Source organism: Marmota marmota, unplaced genomic scaffold (genome assembly GCF_001458135.2).
Source record: "Marmota marmota marmota unplaced genomic scaffold, marMar, whole genome shotgun sequence".
In the NCBI taxonomy this organism is placed as follows: Eukaryota; Metazoa; Chordata; class Mammalia; order Rodentia; family Sciuridae; genus Marmota; species Marmota marmota.
Genome location: NW_026000242.1, coordinates 20195295 through 20217867, shown reverse-complemented (window position 1 = coordinate 20217867; position 22573 = coordinate 20195295). Strand labels below are relative to the sequence as shown.

The 22573-nt window shown below is 39.3% G+C and overlaps 1 protein-coding gene across 1 annotated transcript; it reads right to left on the bottom strand.

The window, feature by feature from the left end:
• Positions 1–6271: 6271 nt before the first annotated feature.
• On the bottom strand, positions 6272–18059 carry Mmp8 (matrix metallopeptidase 8). Its single transcript, XM_015489944.2, has 10 exons — positions 17826–18059; positions 15933–16174; positions 15113–15261; positions 14903–15028; positions 12241–12402; positions 10559–10676; positions 9688–9821; positions 8987–9140; positions 8166–8269; positions 6272–7997 (listed from the first exon to the last, which is right to left on the bottom strand). The coding sequence occupies exons 1-10, from the start codon at positions 17934–17936 to the stop codon at positions 7888–7890; spliced, it is 1410 nt and encodes a 469-aa protein (XP_015345430.1). The 5' UTR covers positions 17937–18059; the 3' UTR covers positions 6272–7887.
• Between the last annotated feature and the right edge of the window lie 4514 nt (positions 18060–22573).

The window sequence follows — 22573 nt, the reverse complement described above, 5'->3', positions numbered from 1 at the left end:
CTTTATTTTATTTATATGTGGTGCTGAGGATCAAACCCAGGGCCTCGCTCATGCTAGCTGAGCACACTACCGCTGAGCCACAACCCCAGCCCTATAGTTTCTTTATTCAACTTTAGTTTGGAAGATCTATACAGTGTTGAGAAAGGTGTGTTAAAGTCACCCAGGATTATTGTGTTGTTGTCTATTTGGCTCTTGAAATTGAAAAGAATTTGTCTGATGAACATAGCTTCTCCATTATTTGGGGCATATATATTTATAATTGTTATGTCTTGTTGGTGTATGGGTTTCCTTGAGCAGTATGAAATGTCCTTCTTTATCCCTTTTGATTAACTTTGGCTTAAAGTCTACTTTATTTGATATAAGGATGGAAACCCGTGCTTGCTTCCACAGTCCATGTGAGTGGTATGATTTTTCCCAACCTTTCACCTTCAGTCTGTGTATGTCTTTTCCTATCAGATGAGTCTCCTGGAGGCAGCATATTGCTGGATCTTTTTTTTTTTTTTGAAAAATCCAATCTGCTAGCTTATACTTTTTGATTGGTGAGTTTAGGCCATTAACATTCAGGGTTATTATTGAGACATGGTTTGTATTCCCAGCCATATTTTGTTTATTTTTGTTATTTAACCTGACTTGTTTTCTTCTTTGATTAGTTTTTCCTTTAGGGTACTACCTCCCTTGGCTGATTTTCATTATTGTTTTTTGTTTCCTCTTCATGGACTATTGTGCCAATGATGTTTTTTTTNTGGTTTCCCCCTATATGTAATCTGATTCCTTTCTCTCATGGCTTTTAATATTCTCTCTTTATTCTGTATGTTGGGCATTTTCATTATAATGTGCCTTGGTGTGGATATGTTGTGATTTTGTACATTTGTTGTCCTGTAGGCTTCTTGAATTTGGTTTTCCAATTCATTCTTCATGTTTGGAAAATTTTCTGATATTGTTTCACTTAATATATTGTTTATCCCTTTGGTTTGAAACTCTATGCCTTCTTCTATCCCAATAACTCTTAAATTTGGTCTTTTTATGCTATTCCATATTTCTTGAATATTCTGCTCATTGTTTCTTACAATTTTCACTGTGTGGTCTACATTCTTTTTAAGATGATACATTTTATTGTCTGATGTCTTATCTTCCAAGTGGTCTACTCTGTTGGTGATGCTTTCAACTGAACTTTTAATTTAGTTTATTGTTTCTTTCATTTCAAGGATTTCTGTTTTTTGTTTTTTTTTTTTTTTTTGGTTTTTAGAACTTCTATCTCCCTGTTGAGATGATCTTTTGCTTCCTGTATTTGTTTATGTAGCTCCTTGTTGAAATGATCTGCCTGTATTTGCTGTCTTATATCTCCTGTCAGTTCACAGAACATTTTAATCATGTACATCCTGAACTCCTTCTTTGTAATTTCTTCTGCTGTGGTTGCCATGGATTCTATTAATGCGGTATCTTGATTTGTTTGGGGGACTTTCTTCCCTGTCTTTTCATGTTGCTCGTGTTTCTTCCCTTCTAGCTCTGTGGGTCCAGGGTGTTATTGTTTTTACCCTATAGTTTTGTAGTGCTCCTGTAGGGTTCCAAAACTTCTCTTTTGTGGGGAAAAACAATATTAACAGATCCCAGTATCAATAATATACCACCTATGAACAATTTGTTGCTATTAAGACATTTACATTTTGGTCACAATGTACAGAAATGTTGAATCTGATTATTATCTATAATATAATCAGTAGGTTTGTAAAAGGGTTTACAGTTTTTGGTGGCGGACAATGAACTGGGGGTGAGGCATAGGACGATATGCTGAGGAGGTAGGATGTGAGGATATAGAGTTAATATATCTTAGGAAGTGTGAAAGAGAAATCTTATGAAGAGGGTTAGTAGCAAGAGAATGGATAGGAAGTAGTTGTGGGTAGACAAGTACATGGGAAGACAGTAGAGTACATAAAAGAAACACATATGAATTTAGAAAACTAAAGGATGTTAAAATAGTAAAAATTGGAGGGGAAAAGAAAAATAAAAGAAGGGGGGGAAAGGGCATATACAACACTTCTATATTATATGATTCAGATGTCCCAGTTCTCAAAATCCTAATTCATGCAAAGTTCTTGGTTTCACATATGTTGGGAATGTGAGGGCGGGAGGATAGAGGGGGAGAAGAAAGAAGAGAAAAAAAAAAGAAAAAAAATTCTCGAAGGAAGAATTCAAGATTGTTACTAGTTTTAGAGATCTGTAACTTTTCTGCTTCCCAATAGGAGGGGTTGTCTGTAGTAAGCTGGTGTCTCTGCCCTCTGGATGGTGAAGGTAATCAGGGTGGGAAGGCTGGTCCTGATGCAGGGCACCTGGAAGTGAGGAGTGGCACCCACCAGTCCCAGTAGGGACACTGCACTTCAAGGGTTTGTTTTGGGGACCACTGGTACTCCTTGAGTGCCTGGTCCTAACTCTCTTGTCTCTCTTGTGGTTCAGTGGCAGAGCGCTTGCCTCGCATATATGAGGTGCTGGGTTCGATCCTTGGCACCAAACAAAAATAAACAAAATAAAGATATTGTGTCCATCTATAAATATATATATAAATATATTTATATATATATAAAAGATTTCCCAGTTCCTGGTCTCTCTGTTAGTCTCCAAACTTTTGCCCTGTCTCTTTGTCCCTTAGCACTTCCCAATTGAGGGACCTCTCTCCCAGGAGCTCCTGTGGTCGCACTGCACACCTGTCCCACTGAGAGCTATTTCGTGTTGGGAAGCTACTGTGCTGGATTACCACCAATGGGGAGAGGGGGGGTTGGAAACCAGGTACCTGGCCAGCTGGAGTTCCAATCTGGGAGCTGTCCCCACCAAACATGGTGAGGAAAGTGAGCCAAGATGGAGTCAGGCTGCTTCCAGAGCCTGGCGATGGCATTGTGCTGAGGGTATGTATCAGCTGAGTGACTTGCATGGGAGTGGAGCAGCATCTGGGAGTTCTGCAGTGGTGCTGATAGATGATCCTACCTAGAGATCCGGAGCTGTGTGTTGGCTAGATCTTTGTGAGTTGGGTGTCAGGAGCCTGGGAGTGCTGAAATGCTGAGGCCAGGAGCCATGCATCGGGGGTACAGCGCTGGTGATTTCTGCACGAGGGAACCTGTATAGGGATCCTCTATCACTCTCAGAGATGCTGTATTCCCACTAGATGAGATCTGGATCACAGAGTGACACAAAATGCTGCATCCCTCTGGCCCCACCATCTTGGATCCCCTCCAATAGAACTCTTAAACCCTTCTCGGGCTGGGGTTGTGGCTCAGTTGTAGAGTGCTTGCCTATCATGTGTGAGGCACTGGGTTCGATTCTCAGCACTACATATAAATAAATGAATAAAATAAAGGACCATCAATGTCTAAAAATTAAAAAAAAAACACCTCTTAAACCCTTCTCAAATTATCAAACACTATAGAACATGTAGCAATACAATTTTTCCCCCTTGAAGACACTTTGTTGCCTTCAATTTGGGTTTGTAGCAAAGCTGTCATCCAGTCAGGAGCCAGAAAATTTCTGTTGTGACTCTGTGTTAGATCCCTATTTCCTGGATCTAATTTCTACCCAGTTTTGGACTTGCTTCCTTGTTTTGATGGAGTTTATCTCCAAGGAGTTTTCTAAGAAAGAATGCAAGGAAAACAAATATTTTGAATACTTTTATGCCTAAGAATTCCTTTTTTTCCATTCTCACACTTGGTTGAGAATGTGAGTGTACCGAACTTTGTAGTTTTGAAGGTCCAGTTCCACTGCTTTGGTAGGATACAGTGTTGCAATTGAGAAATCTTCTATTATGACTCTTGATAATTTGAAAAATTTTCTCTTTACCTAGATATTCTTAAATTTCATAACCATCTCTTGTTGTGGGTCTTCTATTAATATTGGACAGTAAATGGGCCTTTTTATTATGGAAAGTTCTATTGGAAGTAAGTTTCATGTAGTATTTCTTCTATAATCCATTCCTCTCATTTCTCTTTTTATTTTCCTGGAATGTGCATTGATTGACCCTCCTGAACTGAGTTGTGGTATCTGATATGCCCTTTACTATACTATCCAGCTCACCTATTGAATATTTATTTCCACTATTGTATTTTGAAGAGTTCTTTTCAGTTCTTGGAGTAACTTTTTACATTTGGTTTTACTTTTTTGCATTTGAAGTGATTTTTTGGAAGTAAAATATTGTCTTTTATTCTTTTTTGTTTGTTTGTTGAGAATGTTAAAATTAAGTGTTCCTTAGTTTATTTTGACATTTACTTTTACTCCCAGAATTGTCTATATTTCCTCAAAATTTCTTTCTTGGTCTCTGTTTTTCACACTAGAGTCTTTTTTCAGATGCTTGGTGACTTGTGTTGTACAATCTGTTTTGGAATGTGAGATAAGAAAGCCCACTGGAAACTTTTCTGTGCATGGGCTGGGCTGACAAATTGATGACCTTCCCAGCAGGGAGACAGAGCAGGTCCAAGACATTTCATGTGGTGTATTAGTCAGAATGAGATTTAGTTGAACACAACAAAAATAAACAAATAGCAGAGACTTAATAAAATTAAAATTTATTTTTTCCTCAAATAAAAGAAGACCAGCTTCCATGATCCAGGGCTTCTGCGGCAGCTCCTCATCAGGAATGTAGAGAACACCTTGCTATTCCACTCTCTTAAATCAATGTCTCATGGCCCAGGTGTCTTCTCAAGCTCTAGCTCTAGCTTTATAAAGAATCTGCATTATAGACAGCAGGGAAAAAGAAAAGCAAACTCTCAGTCTCTCTGAGAAGCTCCACACAACATTTAAATTACACATTTTGTGTAGAAATTAAACACATGGCCACATCTAAATGTAAGCAAGACAATAAAACGTAGTCTTTTAGCTGGATGTATTGTTACCTCTGATGAAATTGGGGACTCAAAGCAAAAGTGGAAGTTGAGAATGGATATTAGGGTTGGTAATTAGTGGCCTCTGCCATGTTGAGATTTCTCCAGCGTCAGTATCTATGAATCTTTTTCCTTGGGCTGGTAAGTTTCTTCAAAGAGGACTCTTTCCATTTCCCATGATTTAAATCTCCCTGAAACAAAACGACAGGAGGTGCCTCTGGTGCCCACCGCACACCTCTGATTGAATTGTTGCAGGTGAGGAGGTTAGTGAAACTCACCTTGCTCTGACAAAGTCCAACCATAAGCACATGCTGTGGGTCTTTCTGCTTTCTGCTACAGAGATTCTGTGGAACTGAGAGTACAGCCCAGAAGGGTAAATTGTAAACACCTTCAGGGACAGTTCTCACCTAATGAGGACTGGGGACTGAAGGGTGATTGTTCTAGGTCTGTGTCCATCTGAGTCGTGAACCTCTGAAGGGGTTCTGGTGACTTCTCTGGAGGCCCTGGTGGAGCATAGTAGAAACTGTTACAACCTACACCTGTACTGTATTTTTATCGACTCTTCTGCCTTCCCTGTTACCTCACTCTTGCTTGCTGGGACCATGCCTGTCCCTCCAAAATCATTGCACCAAGGTCTTGACTTAGGCTTTGCTTTTGAATAAACTCAACCTAACTAAAAAGGAATCTCATTATTTTAATTCTAAGCTTAGATCCTTATATCTTATATACTCACATAAAACTTCAATGGGGCAGCCAGGAGATACCACACATTGGCAAGAAAAGAATTAAAAGGGGGAAAAAGGAATACTTTTTGAATTCTTTATTACATTTCATATTGTTGTTCACTCCTGTGAATCTGTGAAGTACCGTTAAAGAAATTATCAACTCAATTCTCATGTCAAAAATGTATACATGAAGTTTGGGTCAAGAATCTGTCATGATTGGCTTACACAGTTAGGAGGTGTCCTGAGGAAATGAGCCTCATTTATATGCACATAAAAACATCATAGGAAATTTTAGAAAGCATAGTAGTCTGAAATTGACTCTATAGCTAAAAATAGGGTGTGCAGCTCCTATAGGTCCTTTTGTACTTGTTCCATGGATGCAATGAATTAGTTATATATCTCTCTTACTTTCCCCAGCATGGCATCAGGAACTTGTAGGTGATTCATTCCTGCTGAATAAATGAATGAATGAATAGAATGTTGGTGTCTACTAGTCTCTGTTTTTTTTTTTACATCTTGTAAAATAAGTTGAAAATAATGTGCTGACATATTTGAGGAGGTTTTTTGAGGACATCACACACACACACACATATAGTAATAATAAACGTATCTAAAATTTTCTATTCTTTTTTATGCTTCGCATCAACTCTGTGGTGGCATTTTAAGAAATTAAAAGTAGATCACCAGTCATTTAACATAAGAATCTTTATTTTGAATTGATTTCGTAGATATTTTGAATCAGAATAAGATGCCATGTTAATTTAAAAACTTTAACAGAGAAAAAAAGAGGATGTGCTAGTGAAAATATATTTTACAGTTCATGTATTTAGTATTTAATAAGCCGCTTTACATTCTAATATCTGCAAGTTTGATATTATAATGATTTTGGTGTCTATGCTACACATTGAGGCCCCACAAGTCCTAAAGTTCTTAACAGAAAAAAATCCTTAGCAAATTGATGTATTGATGTTCAGTTTAGTTCAATTTAATAAGATTTATTAAATGTTGCACCCAACACTGTTCTGTTGGTGCAGTCAGCTGTAGAGTGTGCCCTCCTGAGTATCCAGGAGTAAAGAATTAGGAAACAACAGACCCACTGGCCCATCTGTTAGAACTCTAGAAGGAGAGTGCAGGAAGGAGGCAGGAGAGGGAGCAGAGCTCTCCTTTTGGTTGCCTTCCTGGGAAGATGCCTACTAATCCTCAGTGGGGACTTCATTTCCACATTCCTTATTGATTCCTTTTCTTACGTTCAGATGAACTTCGTTAGCTTTCTAGGGCTGCTATAACAAAGTACAATGAACTTGTGGCTTGAAACAACAGAAATTTATTCTCTCACAATCCTGAAGACTAGATGTCTCAAACCAGCAGGTAGCTCGGGGCCAGAGTCCCCTTTCTGCAGCTTATTGGGAGGCTCCTTCCTTGTCTCTTCCCAGCTGCTGGTGGCTGCTGGTAATCTTTGGCATACCTTGCCTTGTAGATGCATCCCTCTAATCTCGAGCTCTTTCTTTATATGGTCTTGTCCCCTATGTGGTCATGTCTCTCCTCTCTCTCTCCTTTTCTTTTTAGCAGTGTTGGGAATTGAACCCAGGGCCTTTGTGCATGCTGGGCAAGTGCTCTACCACTGAACTATATCCCAAACCCTCTCCTCTTTTTATAAGGATAAAAGTAATATGATTTTAGGACTCAACCCTAATCCAGTATGACATCATCTTTACTTAATAACATCTGCAAAGAACCTAGTAAACTCATATTTATGTTAAGACTTCAACATATTTTCTTTTGAAAGAGACAATCAACCTATAATATATTATATCCTTATTTCATTCCAACAGTGAAAAATAGTACCACATTTTTTGTAAAGATAAAAGTTATTGTCTGTGTTGCTGATTATTGTTATTTCTAATCAAAATTGAGGGCTAAATTTCATGTAGCAGATATATGTAAGATGTGTTTAAAGAAACAGGGATATTTGAAGTCAGATAAGCAAGTAATGAAACAGTGAATTTTAAAACTCAGATAATCAAGTAAACAAACAGCACATGAGGTGAACAGAATATTGAGGTGACAAAGGGCTTACTTTCCTTCTCTTTGTGATAGATTCACTAGATGGAATGTGGATGACTGAATCAGGGTCTGCTGTGTAATATTCCAAACATATTTTCCCTGAGACTAGGACAAATGAAAACAGTCATGTGAAACACTACTTAGAATTGAGGAAAATATAAACAGGACACAATATGATGGATATGCAAGTCGGATTTCCTTTCATGTTGAAATTGGATGAGAACACATTTGATTTTGCTTCAACTGTATCTACAGTTAAGCCACAAATTGCTTCTTGCAACTCTAGTAACTCTGTGAGCAATAAGATCAAATGCATAATATCTTGGTCCGCTGAAGAAAAGGAAGAAGTCTACAAAAAAAGAGATAATTTATTGAACTAGCTTGCAAAAGAGATCAGATGTTTTCAATTAAAGAAGACACCTGCCCCCTCCCATCCTAATACAGTATCCAAATGTAAAAGTGCTCTTTAAAAATTATAAGTAAATTTATTAGTAGCGTTCTTTTCCCCCTTACTTACGATTCTGCTGGAAAACTGCATCAATTCTACTTTCTATTCCTGGAAAAGTACTTGATATGCTTTTGGGATAACCTGGTTCCATGGATTGTCTTTCGTTATCATATCTGGTTAAAAAAAAAGTCACATGATTTAATATCAATGTAGACTATAATGATAACAGTTTTATTTTAATTATACAATTAAAACTTTACAAAGGACCTTCTCACATACTTTGTCTTTCAGTTTCCACAGTATTTTATTTATTGAAATTAGGAATGGTTAATTTCATCTAAGGGTACACACTTATTTATTAAACATATGGATATTGTTAATTCTAAAACAGGGTTCTTATTGTTGATACAAAGTCATTCCCCAAAACAAGAGTTCATATTTTCTAAGGATTTTTAATCAATTGTTACATAGTATATGTGTGTATGTATGTGTATGTGTGTATACATAAATGTAAATAATATGTTCATCTTGGGCACCAAATTCTGTAGGCTATCAAGAGATTATTTGTTTGTTTGTGTCAGAATTTAACTATTAATAAGAATTAGCCTATGTCTTTCTTTGCATCTCAAACTAGTGTTTTATGAGAATGCATTCTGTTTCACAAAATTCTCAATACTATTTTCACAAAATTCTCAATGCTATTTATAAAAATAAAAACTTCAAAAGCCATGGTAACACCAGTCATCTTGTGAAAATGAATCTAGTCTCATGAAAACCTCTCAAATCTTACCTAGATATTTCAAACCTTCATATGTCTGATTCTTATTGGTTTGTAGACAGGGTGGAGAAACAAGGATTTCTACTTATAATTGAAAAAATGTTTATCCTACCTCCAGAATTGGTCATTTACAAAGAAGTATGTCTTCCTTCTATAAGAAACAGCTGCGTCTATTGCTTGCACAGTGCTTGGGAAGCCAAAGTTGGTCATGCTCCTGGGATAACCTCTCAGAATGTCATAGCCACTCAGAGCCCAGTATTGGTTACCTGTCATGATTCAGGTTACACATTAAATAAAGTTCTTCAGTTTCTACGAGATAATATATACTCCTTCCTGGTCTTTGAATAATTAGCCATAAAGAAATAAAAATGGGAAAAAAAACAGTCTTTGAAAGATGAGGGTAGAAAAGTTAATTTCATGGGGCTGTAGAGCCCTAGTGGTTCCTCCCTACACCCATAAAACATTCCGACTTCTTAGCCTGACATTCGGGGCCCCACAATTGAATGTTCTATCTCATGCAACTTCTATATAGTGTCTAAATCATAAACTTGAGAAATGTTAGAAAATTATATTTAGGATGAGGATGGAAAATACTAAACAGGGTCGACTGTGGTTTTCTCAGTTTGTTGATGACAATACTGAAGCCTGAAGAGAGCATGACCTGCTCAAATTCACACAGTGGAGAGTGACCAAGATGGGCAAAGGCCTGGCCAACACAAGCTCTCTGTGGCTTACCCTTCAGAACCTGACCCACAAAGAACCTTGCTCCTTCCTGTCAGGAAGAACTGAAATAAGAAAACTTTAAGAAGTTACCTTTGAATAGGAAAACCAGGTCTCTATCAAAATCCTCATAAGCAGCCTGAATACCATTTGGCAGGGATGGCCAGAATAGAGAAATAAAATTGAGTTCAACTAGTTGGAGCTGAGGATGCCGTCTCCAGAAGTACCTAATAGGACACAAGAAAAAGTGTACCACACGCAAATATACACAGTAGTCTAGGTTGTCAGTTTCTGTGATTCTCAGGTAGTAATGGCCATTATGAGATTGCTGGGAGGATATAACTATATCATGTATGCAATTTTTACTACAGTGACCAGCACATGGCTAGGCTCTGTGGTGATACTGTCTCTTCCTCAGGGAGGTCATGGGAGTGATATTATTTGATTTGGCACTGCCCCAAATGCAATTAAATGTCCTCTCACATTAACAGATCTTACTTCATTAATACTTCCATTACAATATTCATTAAATATAGGTAGCCATTGACAAAAGCAAAAACACATTTGTTTAATCTGTGATTCCACTCACAAATAGCAAAAAAGAAAAAAGAGAGAAGATTTTAATGTCAGATGATTTGCCTCACAGCTAAACTATGTGATAGCTTCTATATACTTGGCTGATTTTGAATGAATTCAATGATGTTTTGGTGTTGATTAAACACATTTATCAAGTTCCCAAGCAAATATAGCCCATGTCTCTTTATACCACCAAATATCTGAATGCTTTAGTGTTGTTGTTTTTTTTCCTTGTATGTTCTGAGTTACCCAGAAAACACTAAAACTTCCAATGAGGTGTGTATGTGTAGAATTCAAAAGAAAAACTGAATAATTAGACTTAGATAGAGTCCTGTTTTAAGATCTGGCAGTAAGAGAAGTCAAAGGAAGGAACAGTTCCACTTTATACTTGTCTTTAAAGAAGAGTATTTCTCCACGGAGCGTGGTGGCAGCATCAAATGTCAATCGAGGATCACAGGCTGTGGGTGTGGTTTCTCCGGTAGGTTGGATAGGGTTATTTGAAGGTCCTGGGGGTAAAAGAGTTTTTATAAGCATGAGTCCAGCGTCACTCTTAGCTTTTACTTGAGCTATTTCTCAGGAAGGTGAAGGGTCTTCGCAGAAGAGAAATACTGCCAGCCTCTCCCACAAGGCACTGAAGTTGCTGTATAATGCCCCTTCTGAAGTTTTTGTTTGCTTAACAAGAGTAATGATGATTTTCAGGATCAGTTTCAGGTTAAGTTGGGAAGTAAAGAAATGTAAATCTCTGTCCTCCTCCCTTTAATTTCTAATATTCTCTCCCCCTTCTTGGTTACTCCTTCTGATACTTCTGGTCATTCAGTGTCAACCTCCTTCCCACCAAAATTCACATCCAGGGAAATAGCTGATACTTGTCTTTTATCTTACATTGCAAATATAGATCAAATTTTATCTGTATCTTTTATGTAAGAATTTACATTGTAATGTATTTTGTTATTGTAAGATGAAGGGCTAAACTGATAGTTAAGGGAATTTAAAACATCAGTGAGCAAACAAAGGAGGTGTTTGGGGTGAAGGGGAGAGTTGGGGTACAGAGGGAATTGGATTAGTGTTCAGCGATCCTGGAAATTCAACCATCACCAAAAAAATCCCCTGGTTGTCATTCTTAATTTTATGGTACTCTTCTGCCAGAGAGGGGAGAGTGCTTCATCTAATTCCCTTCCTCTCCTCTGGATTCTCTTCCATTTCACTCCATTCCATTGCACATTTCTAGGGAACAGGAGGGCAAGAGGAATGAGAGATATTGTGTTTTACCCAGGGAGAACTTCTTAGGACCAGGCAAAAGTTCCCTCCTGTCCTCCCTGAAAAATATGTATTTTTTTAACCACACCCCACTTCTGTCCCCCCTTCTCCTTCAGACAACTATTCTAATATGTTCACTGTATACCTTTTTGTTTGCATGTTTCTTGAAAATGCCTTGCTTCATCTATTATACATTTTAGGTCTATGTAAAGTCATAGATTGTGTCATTTAATTAATACCTTATAGAGTAGTGTCATTCTGTTTCCTCTTCACAAAGCTCAAAGTTTTGAAGACCCTTTTATATTATTGCCATATACACTCCTAATGCTGTTTCCACCTATGGCACTAGGTGCCCTCCAACTCCCACCACCATATGTAAGACTTGAGTGAACATCTTCAGCATGCTCTGTATCTGTCCCCTTAGGACCTATGTGAGGTTTTTTTTTTTTTTAAGTATATCTAGAAGCAGGTTTGCAGTATTGAAAAGGTACAGTCCTGCTTTTTTAGACTACATAAATTGGGAAACATAAAAAAATGAAGAAGAAAAACTCCCCGTCATCCAGAGACGATGGCTGGGGATTGACGTGTACATTTCTTCCCCACATTTTTCTTTTTTCAAGCAGTGATAGAGGCTCCATCCCCAAGGCCTCCTTTGCTAATATCACATTTATTGCTGGCAACTTTCAGAGTTCAGTTTGAGCTTGCCCTGAGAACAGAATGTGCTAGAAGTCCAAAGAGAGATGCTCTTGGGCCTGTTGGGGGCCTATTTCCAGGTACCACCATGTGCTGCTTGGTTCCTTATGGTGACCTTACCATAGATGGCCTGAATGCCATTGATGTCATCTTGAGGGAGTGAGTAGGTGCTGGGATCTCTGAAAGCATAGTTGGGATACATCAAGGCACCAGGGTCAGAGGAATGAGAGAGCCCCAAGGAATGGCCGAACTCATGTGCAGCAACCAGAAACAAGTTGTAATCTGAAATACAAGCAGGCGTGGTGAATGACTTCAGGAGAATTCCACATGGAAGAAGCATGATCTCTAGAAATTCAGTTTCCAAGACAAGCGACATTTTCCGTGATCACCTTTTACATCTTCTCTTAGGTATCTGAAGAAATGGGGAGTGGGAGGAATCTAGGGAAGAGACAAAGGTGTGGAGGAGGTGAATCTGAGCTTCTTATCAAGTCTTAGAACTAAGAAAAGCTGCTTTTATTCTAGTCCCCACACTTTGTGGACATGGAACTGAGGCTTGGAGAAAAATTTATCCTCCTGTGCTCCCCCACACCCACTATCCAGTGCCTAGACCCTCCGGCTCATTAGTAGGGTCTTAGTAAATGGGCAGTTAGGAAGGAAGCCTTCAGGCAGTAGGGGAGACTGAGATTCAGGGATGTCTCTCATTCACTCCCTGGTCATCCATAGCCTAGGATGGCTTCTCCCTGTGTCCATGTTCTCCAAGTAGCTCTAGGAATTAATTTTCACCAGAGAGAGGCAAAACCACCCTCTCTTGTTCCCTTTCCCCATCTTCTAACTTCCACAAACATAGTGCCTTTCATACCAAAGAACTTTAAAATTTCCCATCAAACAAAGCCCAAGCACCTTTCCCTGGCCTTCAAGACCTTTCAGAAAACATCTTTGAGTGCCTGGGTACCGAGTGAGGGGCTGTGTGAGATTTTCAGGGGTTCTTTGTTCTCCAGAAGTGCATCATCTAGAAGAGGAGATATGTGTGCAAACAACTTGAAGGCACAGAAAAATGTGTGAGAACAGAGAGGAGAAACAAAGGCTCTCAGGGGGAAGGCCTCATCTCCCGCCGAAGACAAGCTAGACTGTGGCTTTTGTCACAGCATGGCTAGATGAGGGAGATTCTTAAAGATAGGGTTTGGGACAAGAAAATGGACGTTTTAAAGAGAGAAAACAATGTGAGCAAGTGTAGGGAAGATGGGAAGCATGAAATGTGTTTTAGAAATGGTCCATGCACAGTGTGACTGGTATATTTGAAATGTGAAGACAAGTCACAGATGAGGGTGGACAATCATGAAAAGGCTTCCATGCCAAGTGAAGGTATTTAGATCCAATTTGGTGCAGACTATCTAAACACTGAAACTTTTAAGCAGGAGAGTCATGTGATCTAAGATGGGCTTTCCAAAGACAGACCATGCTGCAGGGAAAAATTAGAGGGAGCAGAGACTGAAGGGGGCGAGTCGAGTTAGGAATTTGAATCATTAAGTGGAGGTAAGAAATGATGAGCCCAAACTAGTGGGGAAGACTACTAGTGGGGAGGAATAGTGTCATGGAGAGTTATTATTTATCTTCGGGTATACACATCTCCTAGCACAGGGACTTGAGTAGACACTCACAACATATATGTGGAGAAAATGGAGGGAGGAACAAGTCCCAAATAAGGTAGAAGGAGCCTTTCCTGTCATTTTCTGAAATGGGCTCTCTGGCACATTGTGACCTGATGGCTTTGTTAAATCCCACATTGTCTGCATACACCTGTCCTCAACTCTTTTCTTCCCTTTAGGTGGCCTTGCTCTTCTAGTTATGAGGAGTCTCCCGGAAGGAGTGGTTTGCTGCATAGGAACATACCATTGAAAAAGAGCTTCCTGAAAATGAAACTAAGTGAGAAAATATGGCTACTTTTTTCTGAATAGGATAACTTCCCAAGTGAACCAAATTATTTCTGAATTTCCAAAAAATTGGACAGTAGGTCTTTTCAAATACCATTATATTTCATAATATTAAAAAAGAATATGACCTAAAACATTGGTCAGTAAACTTTTAGGCTGTGTAAGCCATATAGTCTCTGTCACAGCTACTTAGCTCTGCTGTTGCAGAATGAAAGCAGCCTTAGCCAATACATAGCCAAATGAGCCTGTCCTGCCTCTAATAAAACTTTATTTACACAAACAGGGGCCAGGCAGGATTTGGCTATGGTTTGTAGTTTTCTGATCCCTGCCTGCTATGGTTTGCATGTGTTATTCAGAAATTCATGTGATACAAACTTAACCCCCAATACAACAGTGTTGAGAGATGGGGCCTAATGGAAAGTTTAGATTAATACTCTTAATAAGTCTGCGAGTTCATTCTTTCCTCTCTTGCCCTTCTGCCTTCCACCATGTGAGGATGCAGCAAGAAAGACCTCAACAGATGCCAGCACCTTGATCTTAGATTTCCTACCCTTTAAAATCATGAGGAAATAATTTTTCTTCTTCATCAATTACCAAGTCTCAGGTATTCTGTTATAGTAGACCAAACAGACTATGATAGTACCCTAGGAAATAAGGTCAATACTTAGTTTTGGAATTTTTTTAAACTCGAATTGACTTAGTTTTTTAAGGTAGCAAAATTTTTAAATGATCATTTGCAAGAGTTTGAAATATTACAATAAGTTGGGAGTGTGTACACATATATGTATGTAGATTCTAATGTGCAAAGTTAATTCATAAGCTGCAAGTAGACATAATCTTGGTTAACTTACTTCTAGAAGTTTGTGTCCATGTTTCTTCTGCATCAAAATGAGCATCTCCTCCAATACCTTGACCTGGCTGAAAGGCATGAGCAAGGATTCCATTGGGTCCATCAAATGGAGAGTTATCACCATGATCTGAAATAAAACAATTAGTTAAGTCCTTTTCACATCTTAGGTTAGCCAGGGATGCAAAACTGAGCATGAGTTCTTTGAGCCTACCTCTCTGGGCAAAAGCAATATTGATGTCTGCTTCTCCCTGTGATACCCTGGTGAAGGTCAGAGGTGATGCAGCGCTCCAGACTTTAAAGGCTTTCTCAAACGCGGTTTCCACTTCAGCCTCTGACAACTGTGGGGTGTAGTTTATAATCCTTCAAAATGAGAAGGAGCAAAAAGGGTCAGTTACTGCTGGGAACAGCCTTCCATTGGCAGACAAGTCACTCTTTATGTGAGACTTGAATATGTAAGGTGCCACCACTGGAAAGAGGATGAGGAGGGAGTGCGAGCCTCTGGGTTAAAAGCAGACACAGGTACGGACAGAGTATGCCATATCCTTATGTCTCCGTGTCCTCACCTGCAAAATGAGGATGATAACATCATCTTTCTCTCATAGGTTTGTTGCAGGGATTAAATACACATAAAGCATTTAATTTTCTACTTGACCAATAGTGTTTCACAAATACTGAGTATTCTTGTTATTTCTATCGAGATGTATGAAAGGTCAGGCCAGATTCTCTCCAGCAATGATTAAGACTTTTTTTTTTTTTTTGGTCCTAAAGTCAGTACCTAGAGAGACAGCCTCCCATTGCCATAGCCTTCTTTAGATTGGTGGAGAAGGAAGACAAAAAAATGTCAGGCTTTGGATTAAAACAAAAACAAAAAACAACCATGGGATCACTACCCTTTCGTTCTCATACTTTTTCCCAGTTCATGCTTGACTCATTCACGGTTCATTCTCTGCAGAGGCAGGGCCATTTACCCATTTGTGCCTGGCATATCATAGGAGCTGGGTGAGTAAATTCTGAAGCTCTAGAAGTATCACCTGTAAGTCAGGTCAGTGTGTTTCCAGGGCCTTCCAGGGGTCAACATATAGTCACCACTATCGGGCACTCCACAGCGAGGCTTTTCCATCATCTCCAGAGTTTCTGCATTTGGCTTCCCCGTCACATTCAACCCAAAAAATCGCTGCATTTCCTTGAGCTTTTCTACAATCATGCTAGGGCTGTTCTTCCTTGGAGACCGATATTGGATGCTTGGTAGCTGGTAGAACTTTTCTAGGTAATTCTGGATAAAATAAGCATAAGGGTCTTTGCTGTGAAATTACCATCAGTTCTCTGGGCATTTTGCAACCGTTTCTAAATTAATACAGAGCTCAAACTCAGATTCTGACAGCCACAGATTAACTTATATTCATGGGTTGACTTTGAGGGAACAGTGCTTATTAGAAAGAATGCCCCCTCTGTGTAGTACACAGTTAACAGCCATGCACAAAAATGAATGTTCACAGAGGACCAGGACCAAGTCACACACATGCAAAAAGCTACTATAGTCAGGAAACTGCCTTCTTACCTCTATTAAAAAAAAAAAATCAGGACTAGATTTTTGGCTTCTGTTGAGGCATTAGTTGCATCAGTGCAGATTTTCCATTTTAATCCTTTTATTTTTTAACTACTGGAGAGTTTTAATGAAGAAGCGGAGGCATAGAGAAGTGAGGCACAATGTAGGTCCCAACTCACCATGTTGCCTCTCTAATGAGAACTGATCATTTCAAAAGAAGTCCAAATATGTTTGGGGGTAAAGGGAGCATCATTGATATTAATGTTTTAGTCACCAAGTTATTTCCTTTGGAAGGGGCCCAAAACCATTTTTTAAAATTTATTTATTCATTTATTTATTTTCGCATTACAATTCTTAATACACCCCAAAATCATTTGAAAGTACAGTTTCTGACGGGTGTTAACAAGCCAGTCCTGAGACTCTGTCTCATTTCATGTGGTCTGTGAATCTGACATTTTGAAGGTGACACAGGACAGAGCACATACTATGAGATTGAATAGGTTTGAACAAATCTTAGCTCTGCCATAGATTAACTGTGATGCTTGGATACATTACTTATTTGATTTAAGATTCACTTTTGTTTCTGAAATAAGAATAATAATTTCCCCCCGCCCCCACAAGGCTGTTATGAACTCAGCAGGTGCCTTGTAAAGAGTAAGCACTCAGTGGATTTTAGATATTAACTCTGGGGTCACAGATATCATTGTAAGAAATACACCCCAACCCCCCAAAAGACAATAAGAATAACGATGTTCTATAACTGTAATGCTAAGAAAATTGTGTGTGAGAAACACATACACAACATTCCCTTGTATTTATTAAACATTTGGCCTGACTTTCGTACTGCAAAGCAATGTGGAAAAAGCTATTGGTTTTTGCTTTTAAAATGCTTCCAAGAGTTTATAAGCGTTTCACAGTTGTTGCTGGGAAATCTGATTGCACCATGTGCTACTTCTAGTCCATTATAACCCCCATCTTCATGTTTTCTTGTATGTCTGACATTTTTGGATGTAAAAAAAAAATGTCCATATCAGAAGCACCAGATGTGTAGTACCTGGATTACAGATACAGTGGAAGAGAAAAAATCTTAGATAAGAAAGAAAACCATTACTTTTAAATGAATTTTCAGCTGGAGGAGGCTGCAGTATTTTCTCAAGTTTTGAAGAGCCCAGTTTGTTTTCATGGCTAGATTTTAGAGTGCTGGACCTTGCCAGCTTGGAACGCTTCAAATCACTAGAAGGAAGAGAGATGGAACCTCAAGCAAATCACTCAGACCATTTCTTTCAGGCAGTTTAGACTGAAGAGAGAGAGAAAAAAACCTGCACAATTTCCTAATAATTAGTAAATCAACCACCCACTTAATTAATAAGTAATTTACCTGAACAATTTTTGCATTTTTCTCTTCTGAGTGTTCAGAAAGTACAGGAAAGGCCTTGGTGAGCTGCATATGGAGTAAGAACAGAAATGGAAATGTCTTCAGACGAAGCATGGCCTTTTCTTCAATTCTACCTCTCCTGGCCTTCCTTTCTGCTCCTCTGGGTAGGGCCTAATGGGTACACTGAAGTTTTCAGCATCCTGTGATGCTCCCTGATCTCTTTTGGTCCCTTATAAAGCCATGTCTTTAACAATTGCTGCATCAGGAATATGAAGCAACACAGGTTTATTACACTCTGACAATTTTTGCAATGTTAAAATGTGATTTGGTACCTCAAAATGGCTGAAGCTTTCAACAGAAAAAAGACAGTATAATTTGCAGCTCTGCTTTGGGGGTTTTAGTTACTCTTGCAAAATTGTCTGGTCAAGAAGAAGGAACAAGGGACTAACTCTGAAGTTATTCGTTTACATTTTTTGCCTATGTAAGATGCTGGGGCTGTATTAGTTCATGCAGGGGAATATTATTAGATTAGTGGTAGGCATATTGGGACCAAGAAGCACAACACAATCTCTGTTTTTATCCACGCTAGCTCTCTGTGGGGAGACTGAGTGCCTGAATGCATTGTCACCAAGTAGGCTTTGTATAGAGGTCCCAGAGCAGCATTTAGAGGATGTGGCTTTGGCATCAATGTATTAGAAAATCCCCAAACTGTGAGCTGGATTTCCCATAGAAATGACAGAGGGGAAAAATACTGATGATGATGATGATGATGATGATGATGATGATAATGATGATGAAACTTGATAAATATTTACAACATCCCAGACATACACACTGTATACACATTACTTCAGTCCATGCTCACTCAGCCTGGGGAAAGACACACTGTTATTATCTCCATCCTACAGATGAAATCAAGTCCAAGAGAGTCTTAGATGACTCACTGTTTCTTGTGCCTGGGACCCAGAGTTCTCTTAGGCTCTCTCCCCAAAAGATGAACTGTCAGTCATTTATACCTCCATGTGAACTTAGGGAAGACTGTTTCCTATAAGATGAGTTTCAGAGTCAATTAATAAGATGGGGGAGGTTTAGTTTTAAATAGAAAACATGCAAGGCCACAGAGGAAATTTCTGTCTCTTTTAGTACTTGGTCACTGTTATGGTTTGGATCTAAAAATGTTCCCCACAAAATCTCAGGTGTTAGGCAATGAGCAATGTTCATAGGTGAAATAATGATTATAAGAGCTGTAACCTCATCAGTGGATTAATCCATTTGATGGATTAATAATTTGAGTGAACTACCGGATGACCATCATAGGAGGTGGGGCATAGCTGGAGGAAGTAGGTCACTGGGGACCTTGAAGTGCATCTTGTCCCTGGTGCGTGTGCTCTCTCTCTCCTCTCTGCCTGAGCTGCTTTCCTCCATCACACCCTTCTATCATGATGTTCTGTCTCATCTCAGGCCCAGAGCAGTGTAGTTGGCTAACCATGGACTGAATGTGAGCCAAAATAAGCTTCTCCTCCTCTAAGTTTTTCTTGTAAGGTTATTTTAGTCACAGTGACAAAAAGTTGACTGACACAGCTCCCTCCCACCCCCGTCCTGAAGGCAGCAGACTATTCTTATCATCTGAGGTACCCTTGAACAGCAGAATAGCAAACTGCATTTTTATAGCTCAGTTTTGCTTCTTAGGCCTGGAAAGATGAAACGTTTGCATAATCATGGTCTATTTTCTCTTTAGTTATAAAAATAAAGAATGGATTCAATTGGCTGGAGTGGGCATGTGCTTGAATCTCAAAGGGTGAGTGGGAATTTGCCCGTGGGTTATATGGCCCAGTAGGAGGGAGCGTAGATGTGCCTCACATAAACAAAATATCTTCTGTCTCATGCCTTTTTGAGCTCTGTGAACAAGATAGATGTATAGACACTCTGATCAAGTTAACAGGATAACTGTTGGGGCCACTTGTGATGAAGAATAAACAGCATTGGAGTTGAAATTAAAGTAACAGTGTTCTAACTGTAGTCTGGCCACTTCTTATACAACTATTTGGCAAATCTTCTAAATCCTTTTGAGACTTATCTTCCACATCTATAAAACTGGTACATTAACATCCCCCTCATAGGGCATCAGGAGAATTAGAGGTATTCATCTCTGGAAAAGCTCTATGTGAGCTCTCCAGTGGGGTGTCCCCTTTGTATCATGAATGTGGTTGAGTTATAGCTGTGTTAGTACATGTGTTCATTCTGTGAATGGGTTTACAATGTTGAAAGTTCCTCTTTTCTAAAAAGAAGAGTATTTCAAAGTTAAGCCACCATGTGGTGAAGTAACTTCCTTGAGTTTCCTTTACTGCCTGTACTCAGTTTAGCTAGGGAACTTAAGTATGTGGCTTATTCTTAAGTATGTGGCTTATTCTTTTTGCACTGAGTATAAATATCACGAACCGTCATGTATTGAACACCCTGTCAAGCTGGGAGTCTCTCCTGTCAAGTGAGGGAAACATGTATTAAGTGTCTACACTCTATAGGAATCTGCCTTAGATGTTTAACATCTCACTATCTCCCTTCAGCTTCATAACTGCCCAGGGAAGTAGGGAATCTTATCTCCATTGAAAGAAAGAAAGAAAGAAAGAAAGAAAGAAAGAAAGAAAGAAAGAAAGAAACTGAACTTCAGAGATATGGTTCCAACCTACATTTCCATTTACCATTCCTAGTAATCCCCTTTATTCTCCCAAAGGAAATTTCAAAATAAGGTTCTCAGCCTTGGCTCTCTATCAGAATCTGTATTAAAAACACAAATAAGGGGCTGGGGTTGTGGCTCAGAGGTAGAACGCTCATCTAGCATGTGCGAAGTGCTGGGTTCGATCCACAAAACCACATAAAAATAAATAAAATAAAGGTATTGTCTGACTACAACTTAAAAAACACACACACACACAAGTAGTCTTCTTCTAGGGACCAAATATTGAGTCTACCCACCCAAAATTCATATACTGGAGTCCTAACACTTAAGGTGATGGTATTAGGAGATGGGGCTTTGGGATCTAATTAGGTCACAAGAGTGGAACCCTGAGGAGTGGGATCAGTGCTCTTGGAAAAGGGACCCCAGAGAGCTTTCTTGCCCCTTCCATCATGTGAAGACATGTTGAGAAGTCTGATCTAGGACGTCCAGCCTCCAGAACTGTGAGAGGAGAATAAATTCCTGTGGTGTATAAGTCCATGGTATTTTGTTAGAGCAGCCAGCCCTACGACAACTCTACTCCAGCTACTGAGTCAGAGTCTCTGAGTGGGGCCTGGCATAGCTAGTTTTAGAAAGTAACCCACTTGACTCAGAATGAACTGAGAGCCTCGATTGTAAGGGAAGATAGTAAATGAAAAGAGAATTTAAAAAAATCTAGCCTTGGTGGTTTAGAAGAAGGAACACTCATCTCCTATTGGAGAGATCAGTACAGCCTTCATGAAGGAAAGAGTCCTTGAGGTGAACTTTGAAAGGCAGATTGAATTCTGTTATTAAAATTTAGGTGAATGGTAGTGAGACTGGAAGAAACAAATGGCAGAGGCAGTGAGATAAGAAACCTTGAGTCAAAGGTGGGGAATAATAAGACTCTGGGTGAATCCACGTAGAATATATTAGGAAAAGTACTGGAATGATACAGCCAGGGGGTGGGGAGGCAGGAATTAAGGGTCAAAAGGTCGGCAATGAGAAATCTTCATTAGTTTCTGGGCCAAGTCACACTCTGAGTTGATAAAGCTAACCTGTCCACAGTATCAGGGACTACTGGGGTCGGAAAGGCTGTAAGAGTGAACAGTGAGAGGGTAAGAGACGAGGTGAAAAGTCATAAAGACTTGGCCTCAAGCTGTGAGATGGACAGTGAAGAAATGAGGTTGAGGAGGACAGGAAGAAACCTAGGTCATCGTGCTTCACATCTCCAAGAGGCAGCCAATCATCCCAGAGATGCACGGGGAATCTACACTGGGAAACAGAGAGGAGTTCTCTTGAGATGACAAGTGGAGCTTGAAGGAAGTGGAGAAGACTTGCAGAAGCCCTGGCAGAGAGATCAACAGGCAGATGAGGCTGACGACAGGCCAGCCGGGCAGCTGCGAGTCCCCTGTGATATCCTGCATTAGAGGGTAGGTACTGCGAGCTGTGAGGATCTAGTCCATTCAGGGAAGATTCTGCCCAAAACCTCTGTATTTCTTCCCTCACTTCTCCTCACCTTCCAGTTGGAGGGTGTTGAGGATAAGACAGAAGGAGCAAAGCCACCCATTGATGGTTAATAATGTTCACTAACCAGTTAGAAACCCATAACAACCAATCGTGGAACGATAGGCGTTTCCATTCTAGGCTGCACTGTGTTTCTGGGATAGGAATTTGCTGAGTGGATTTGCCAAAACTCTCTTCTCAATAAGGCCAGTTCTGTGGCTGGCGTATTGTATTTTTTATTTTTCTTGAGTCAGTGTTTTTTTAAAATCTTCTCCACTTTCATTCGTCTAATCTCATGTCCAGCTATACCAAAACAGCATATTACCTCCACTTTAGATAAATTCACTTGTTTTTCTTAATTTTGCTTATCCTACCCTCCTGATAAGCATTCTGTGCTTTAATGTACAGTATTTCACTGCCTAGTAATCACAGATTTTATGACTTTTTTTTTGCAAAAAAGTGGGGGTTTTACTAATATATGAAGCTTTTTGAAAGAAACTGTGCTGGTATTACTTAAAAATCATTTATTACTAAACTGTCCTGGGTGCAAGGT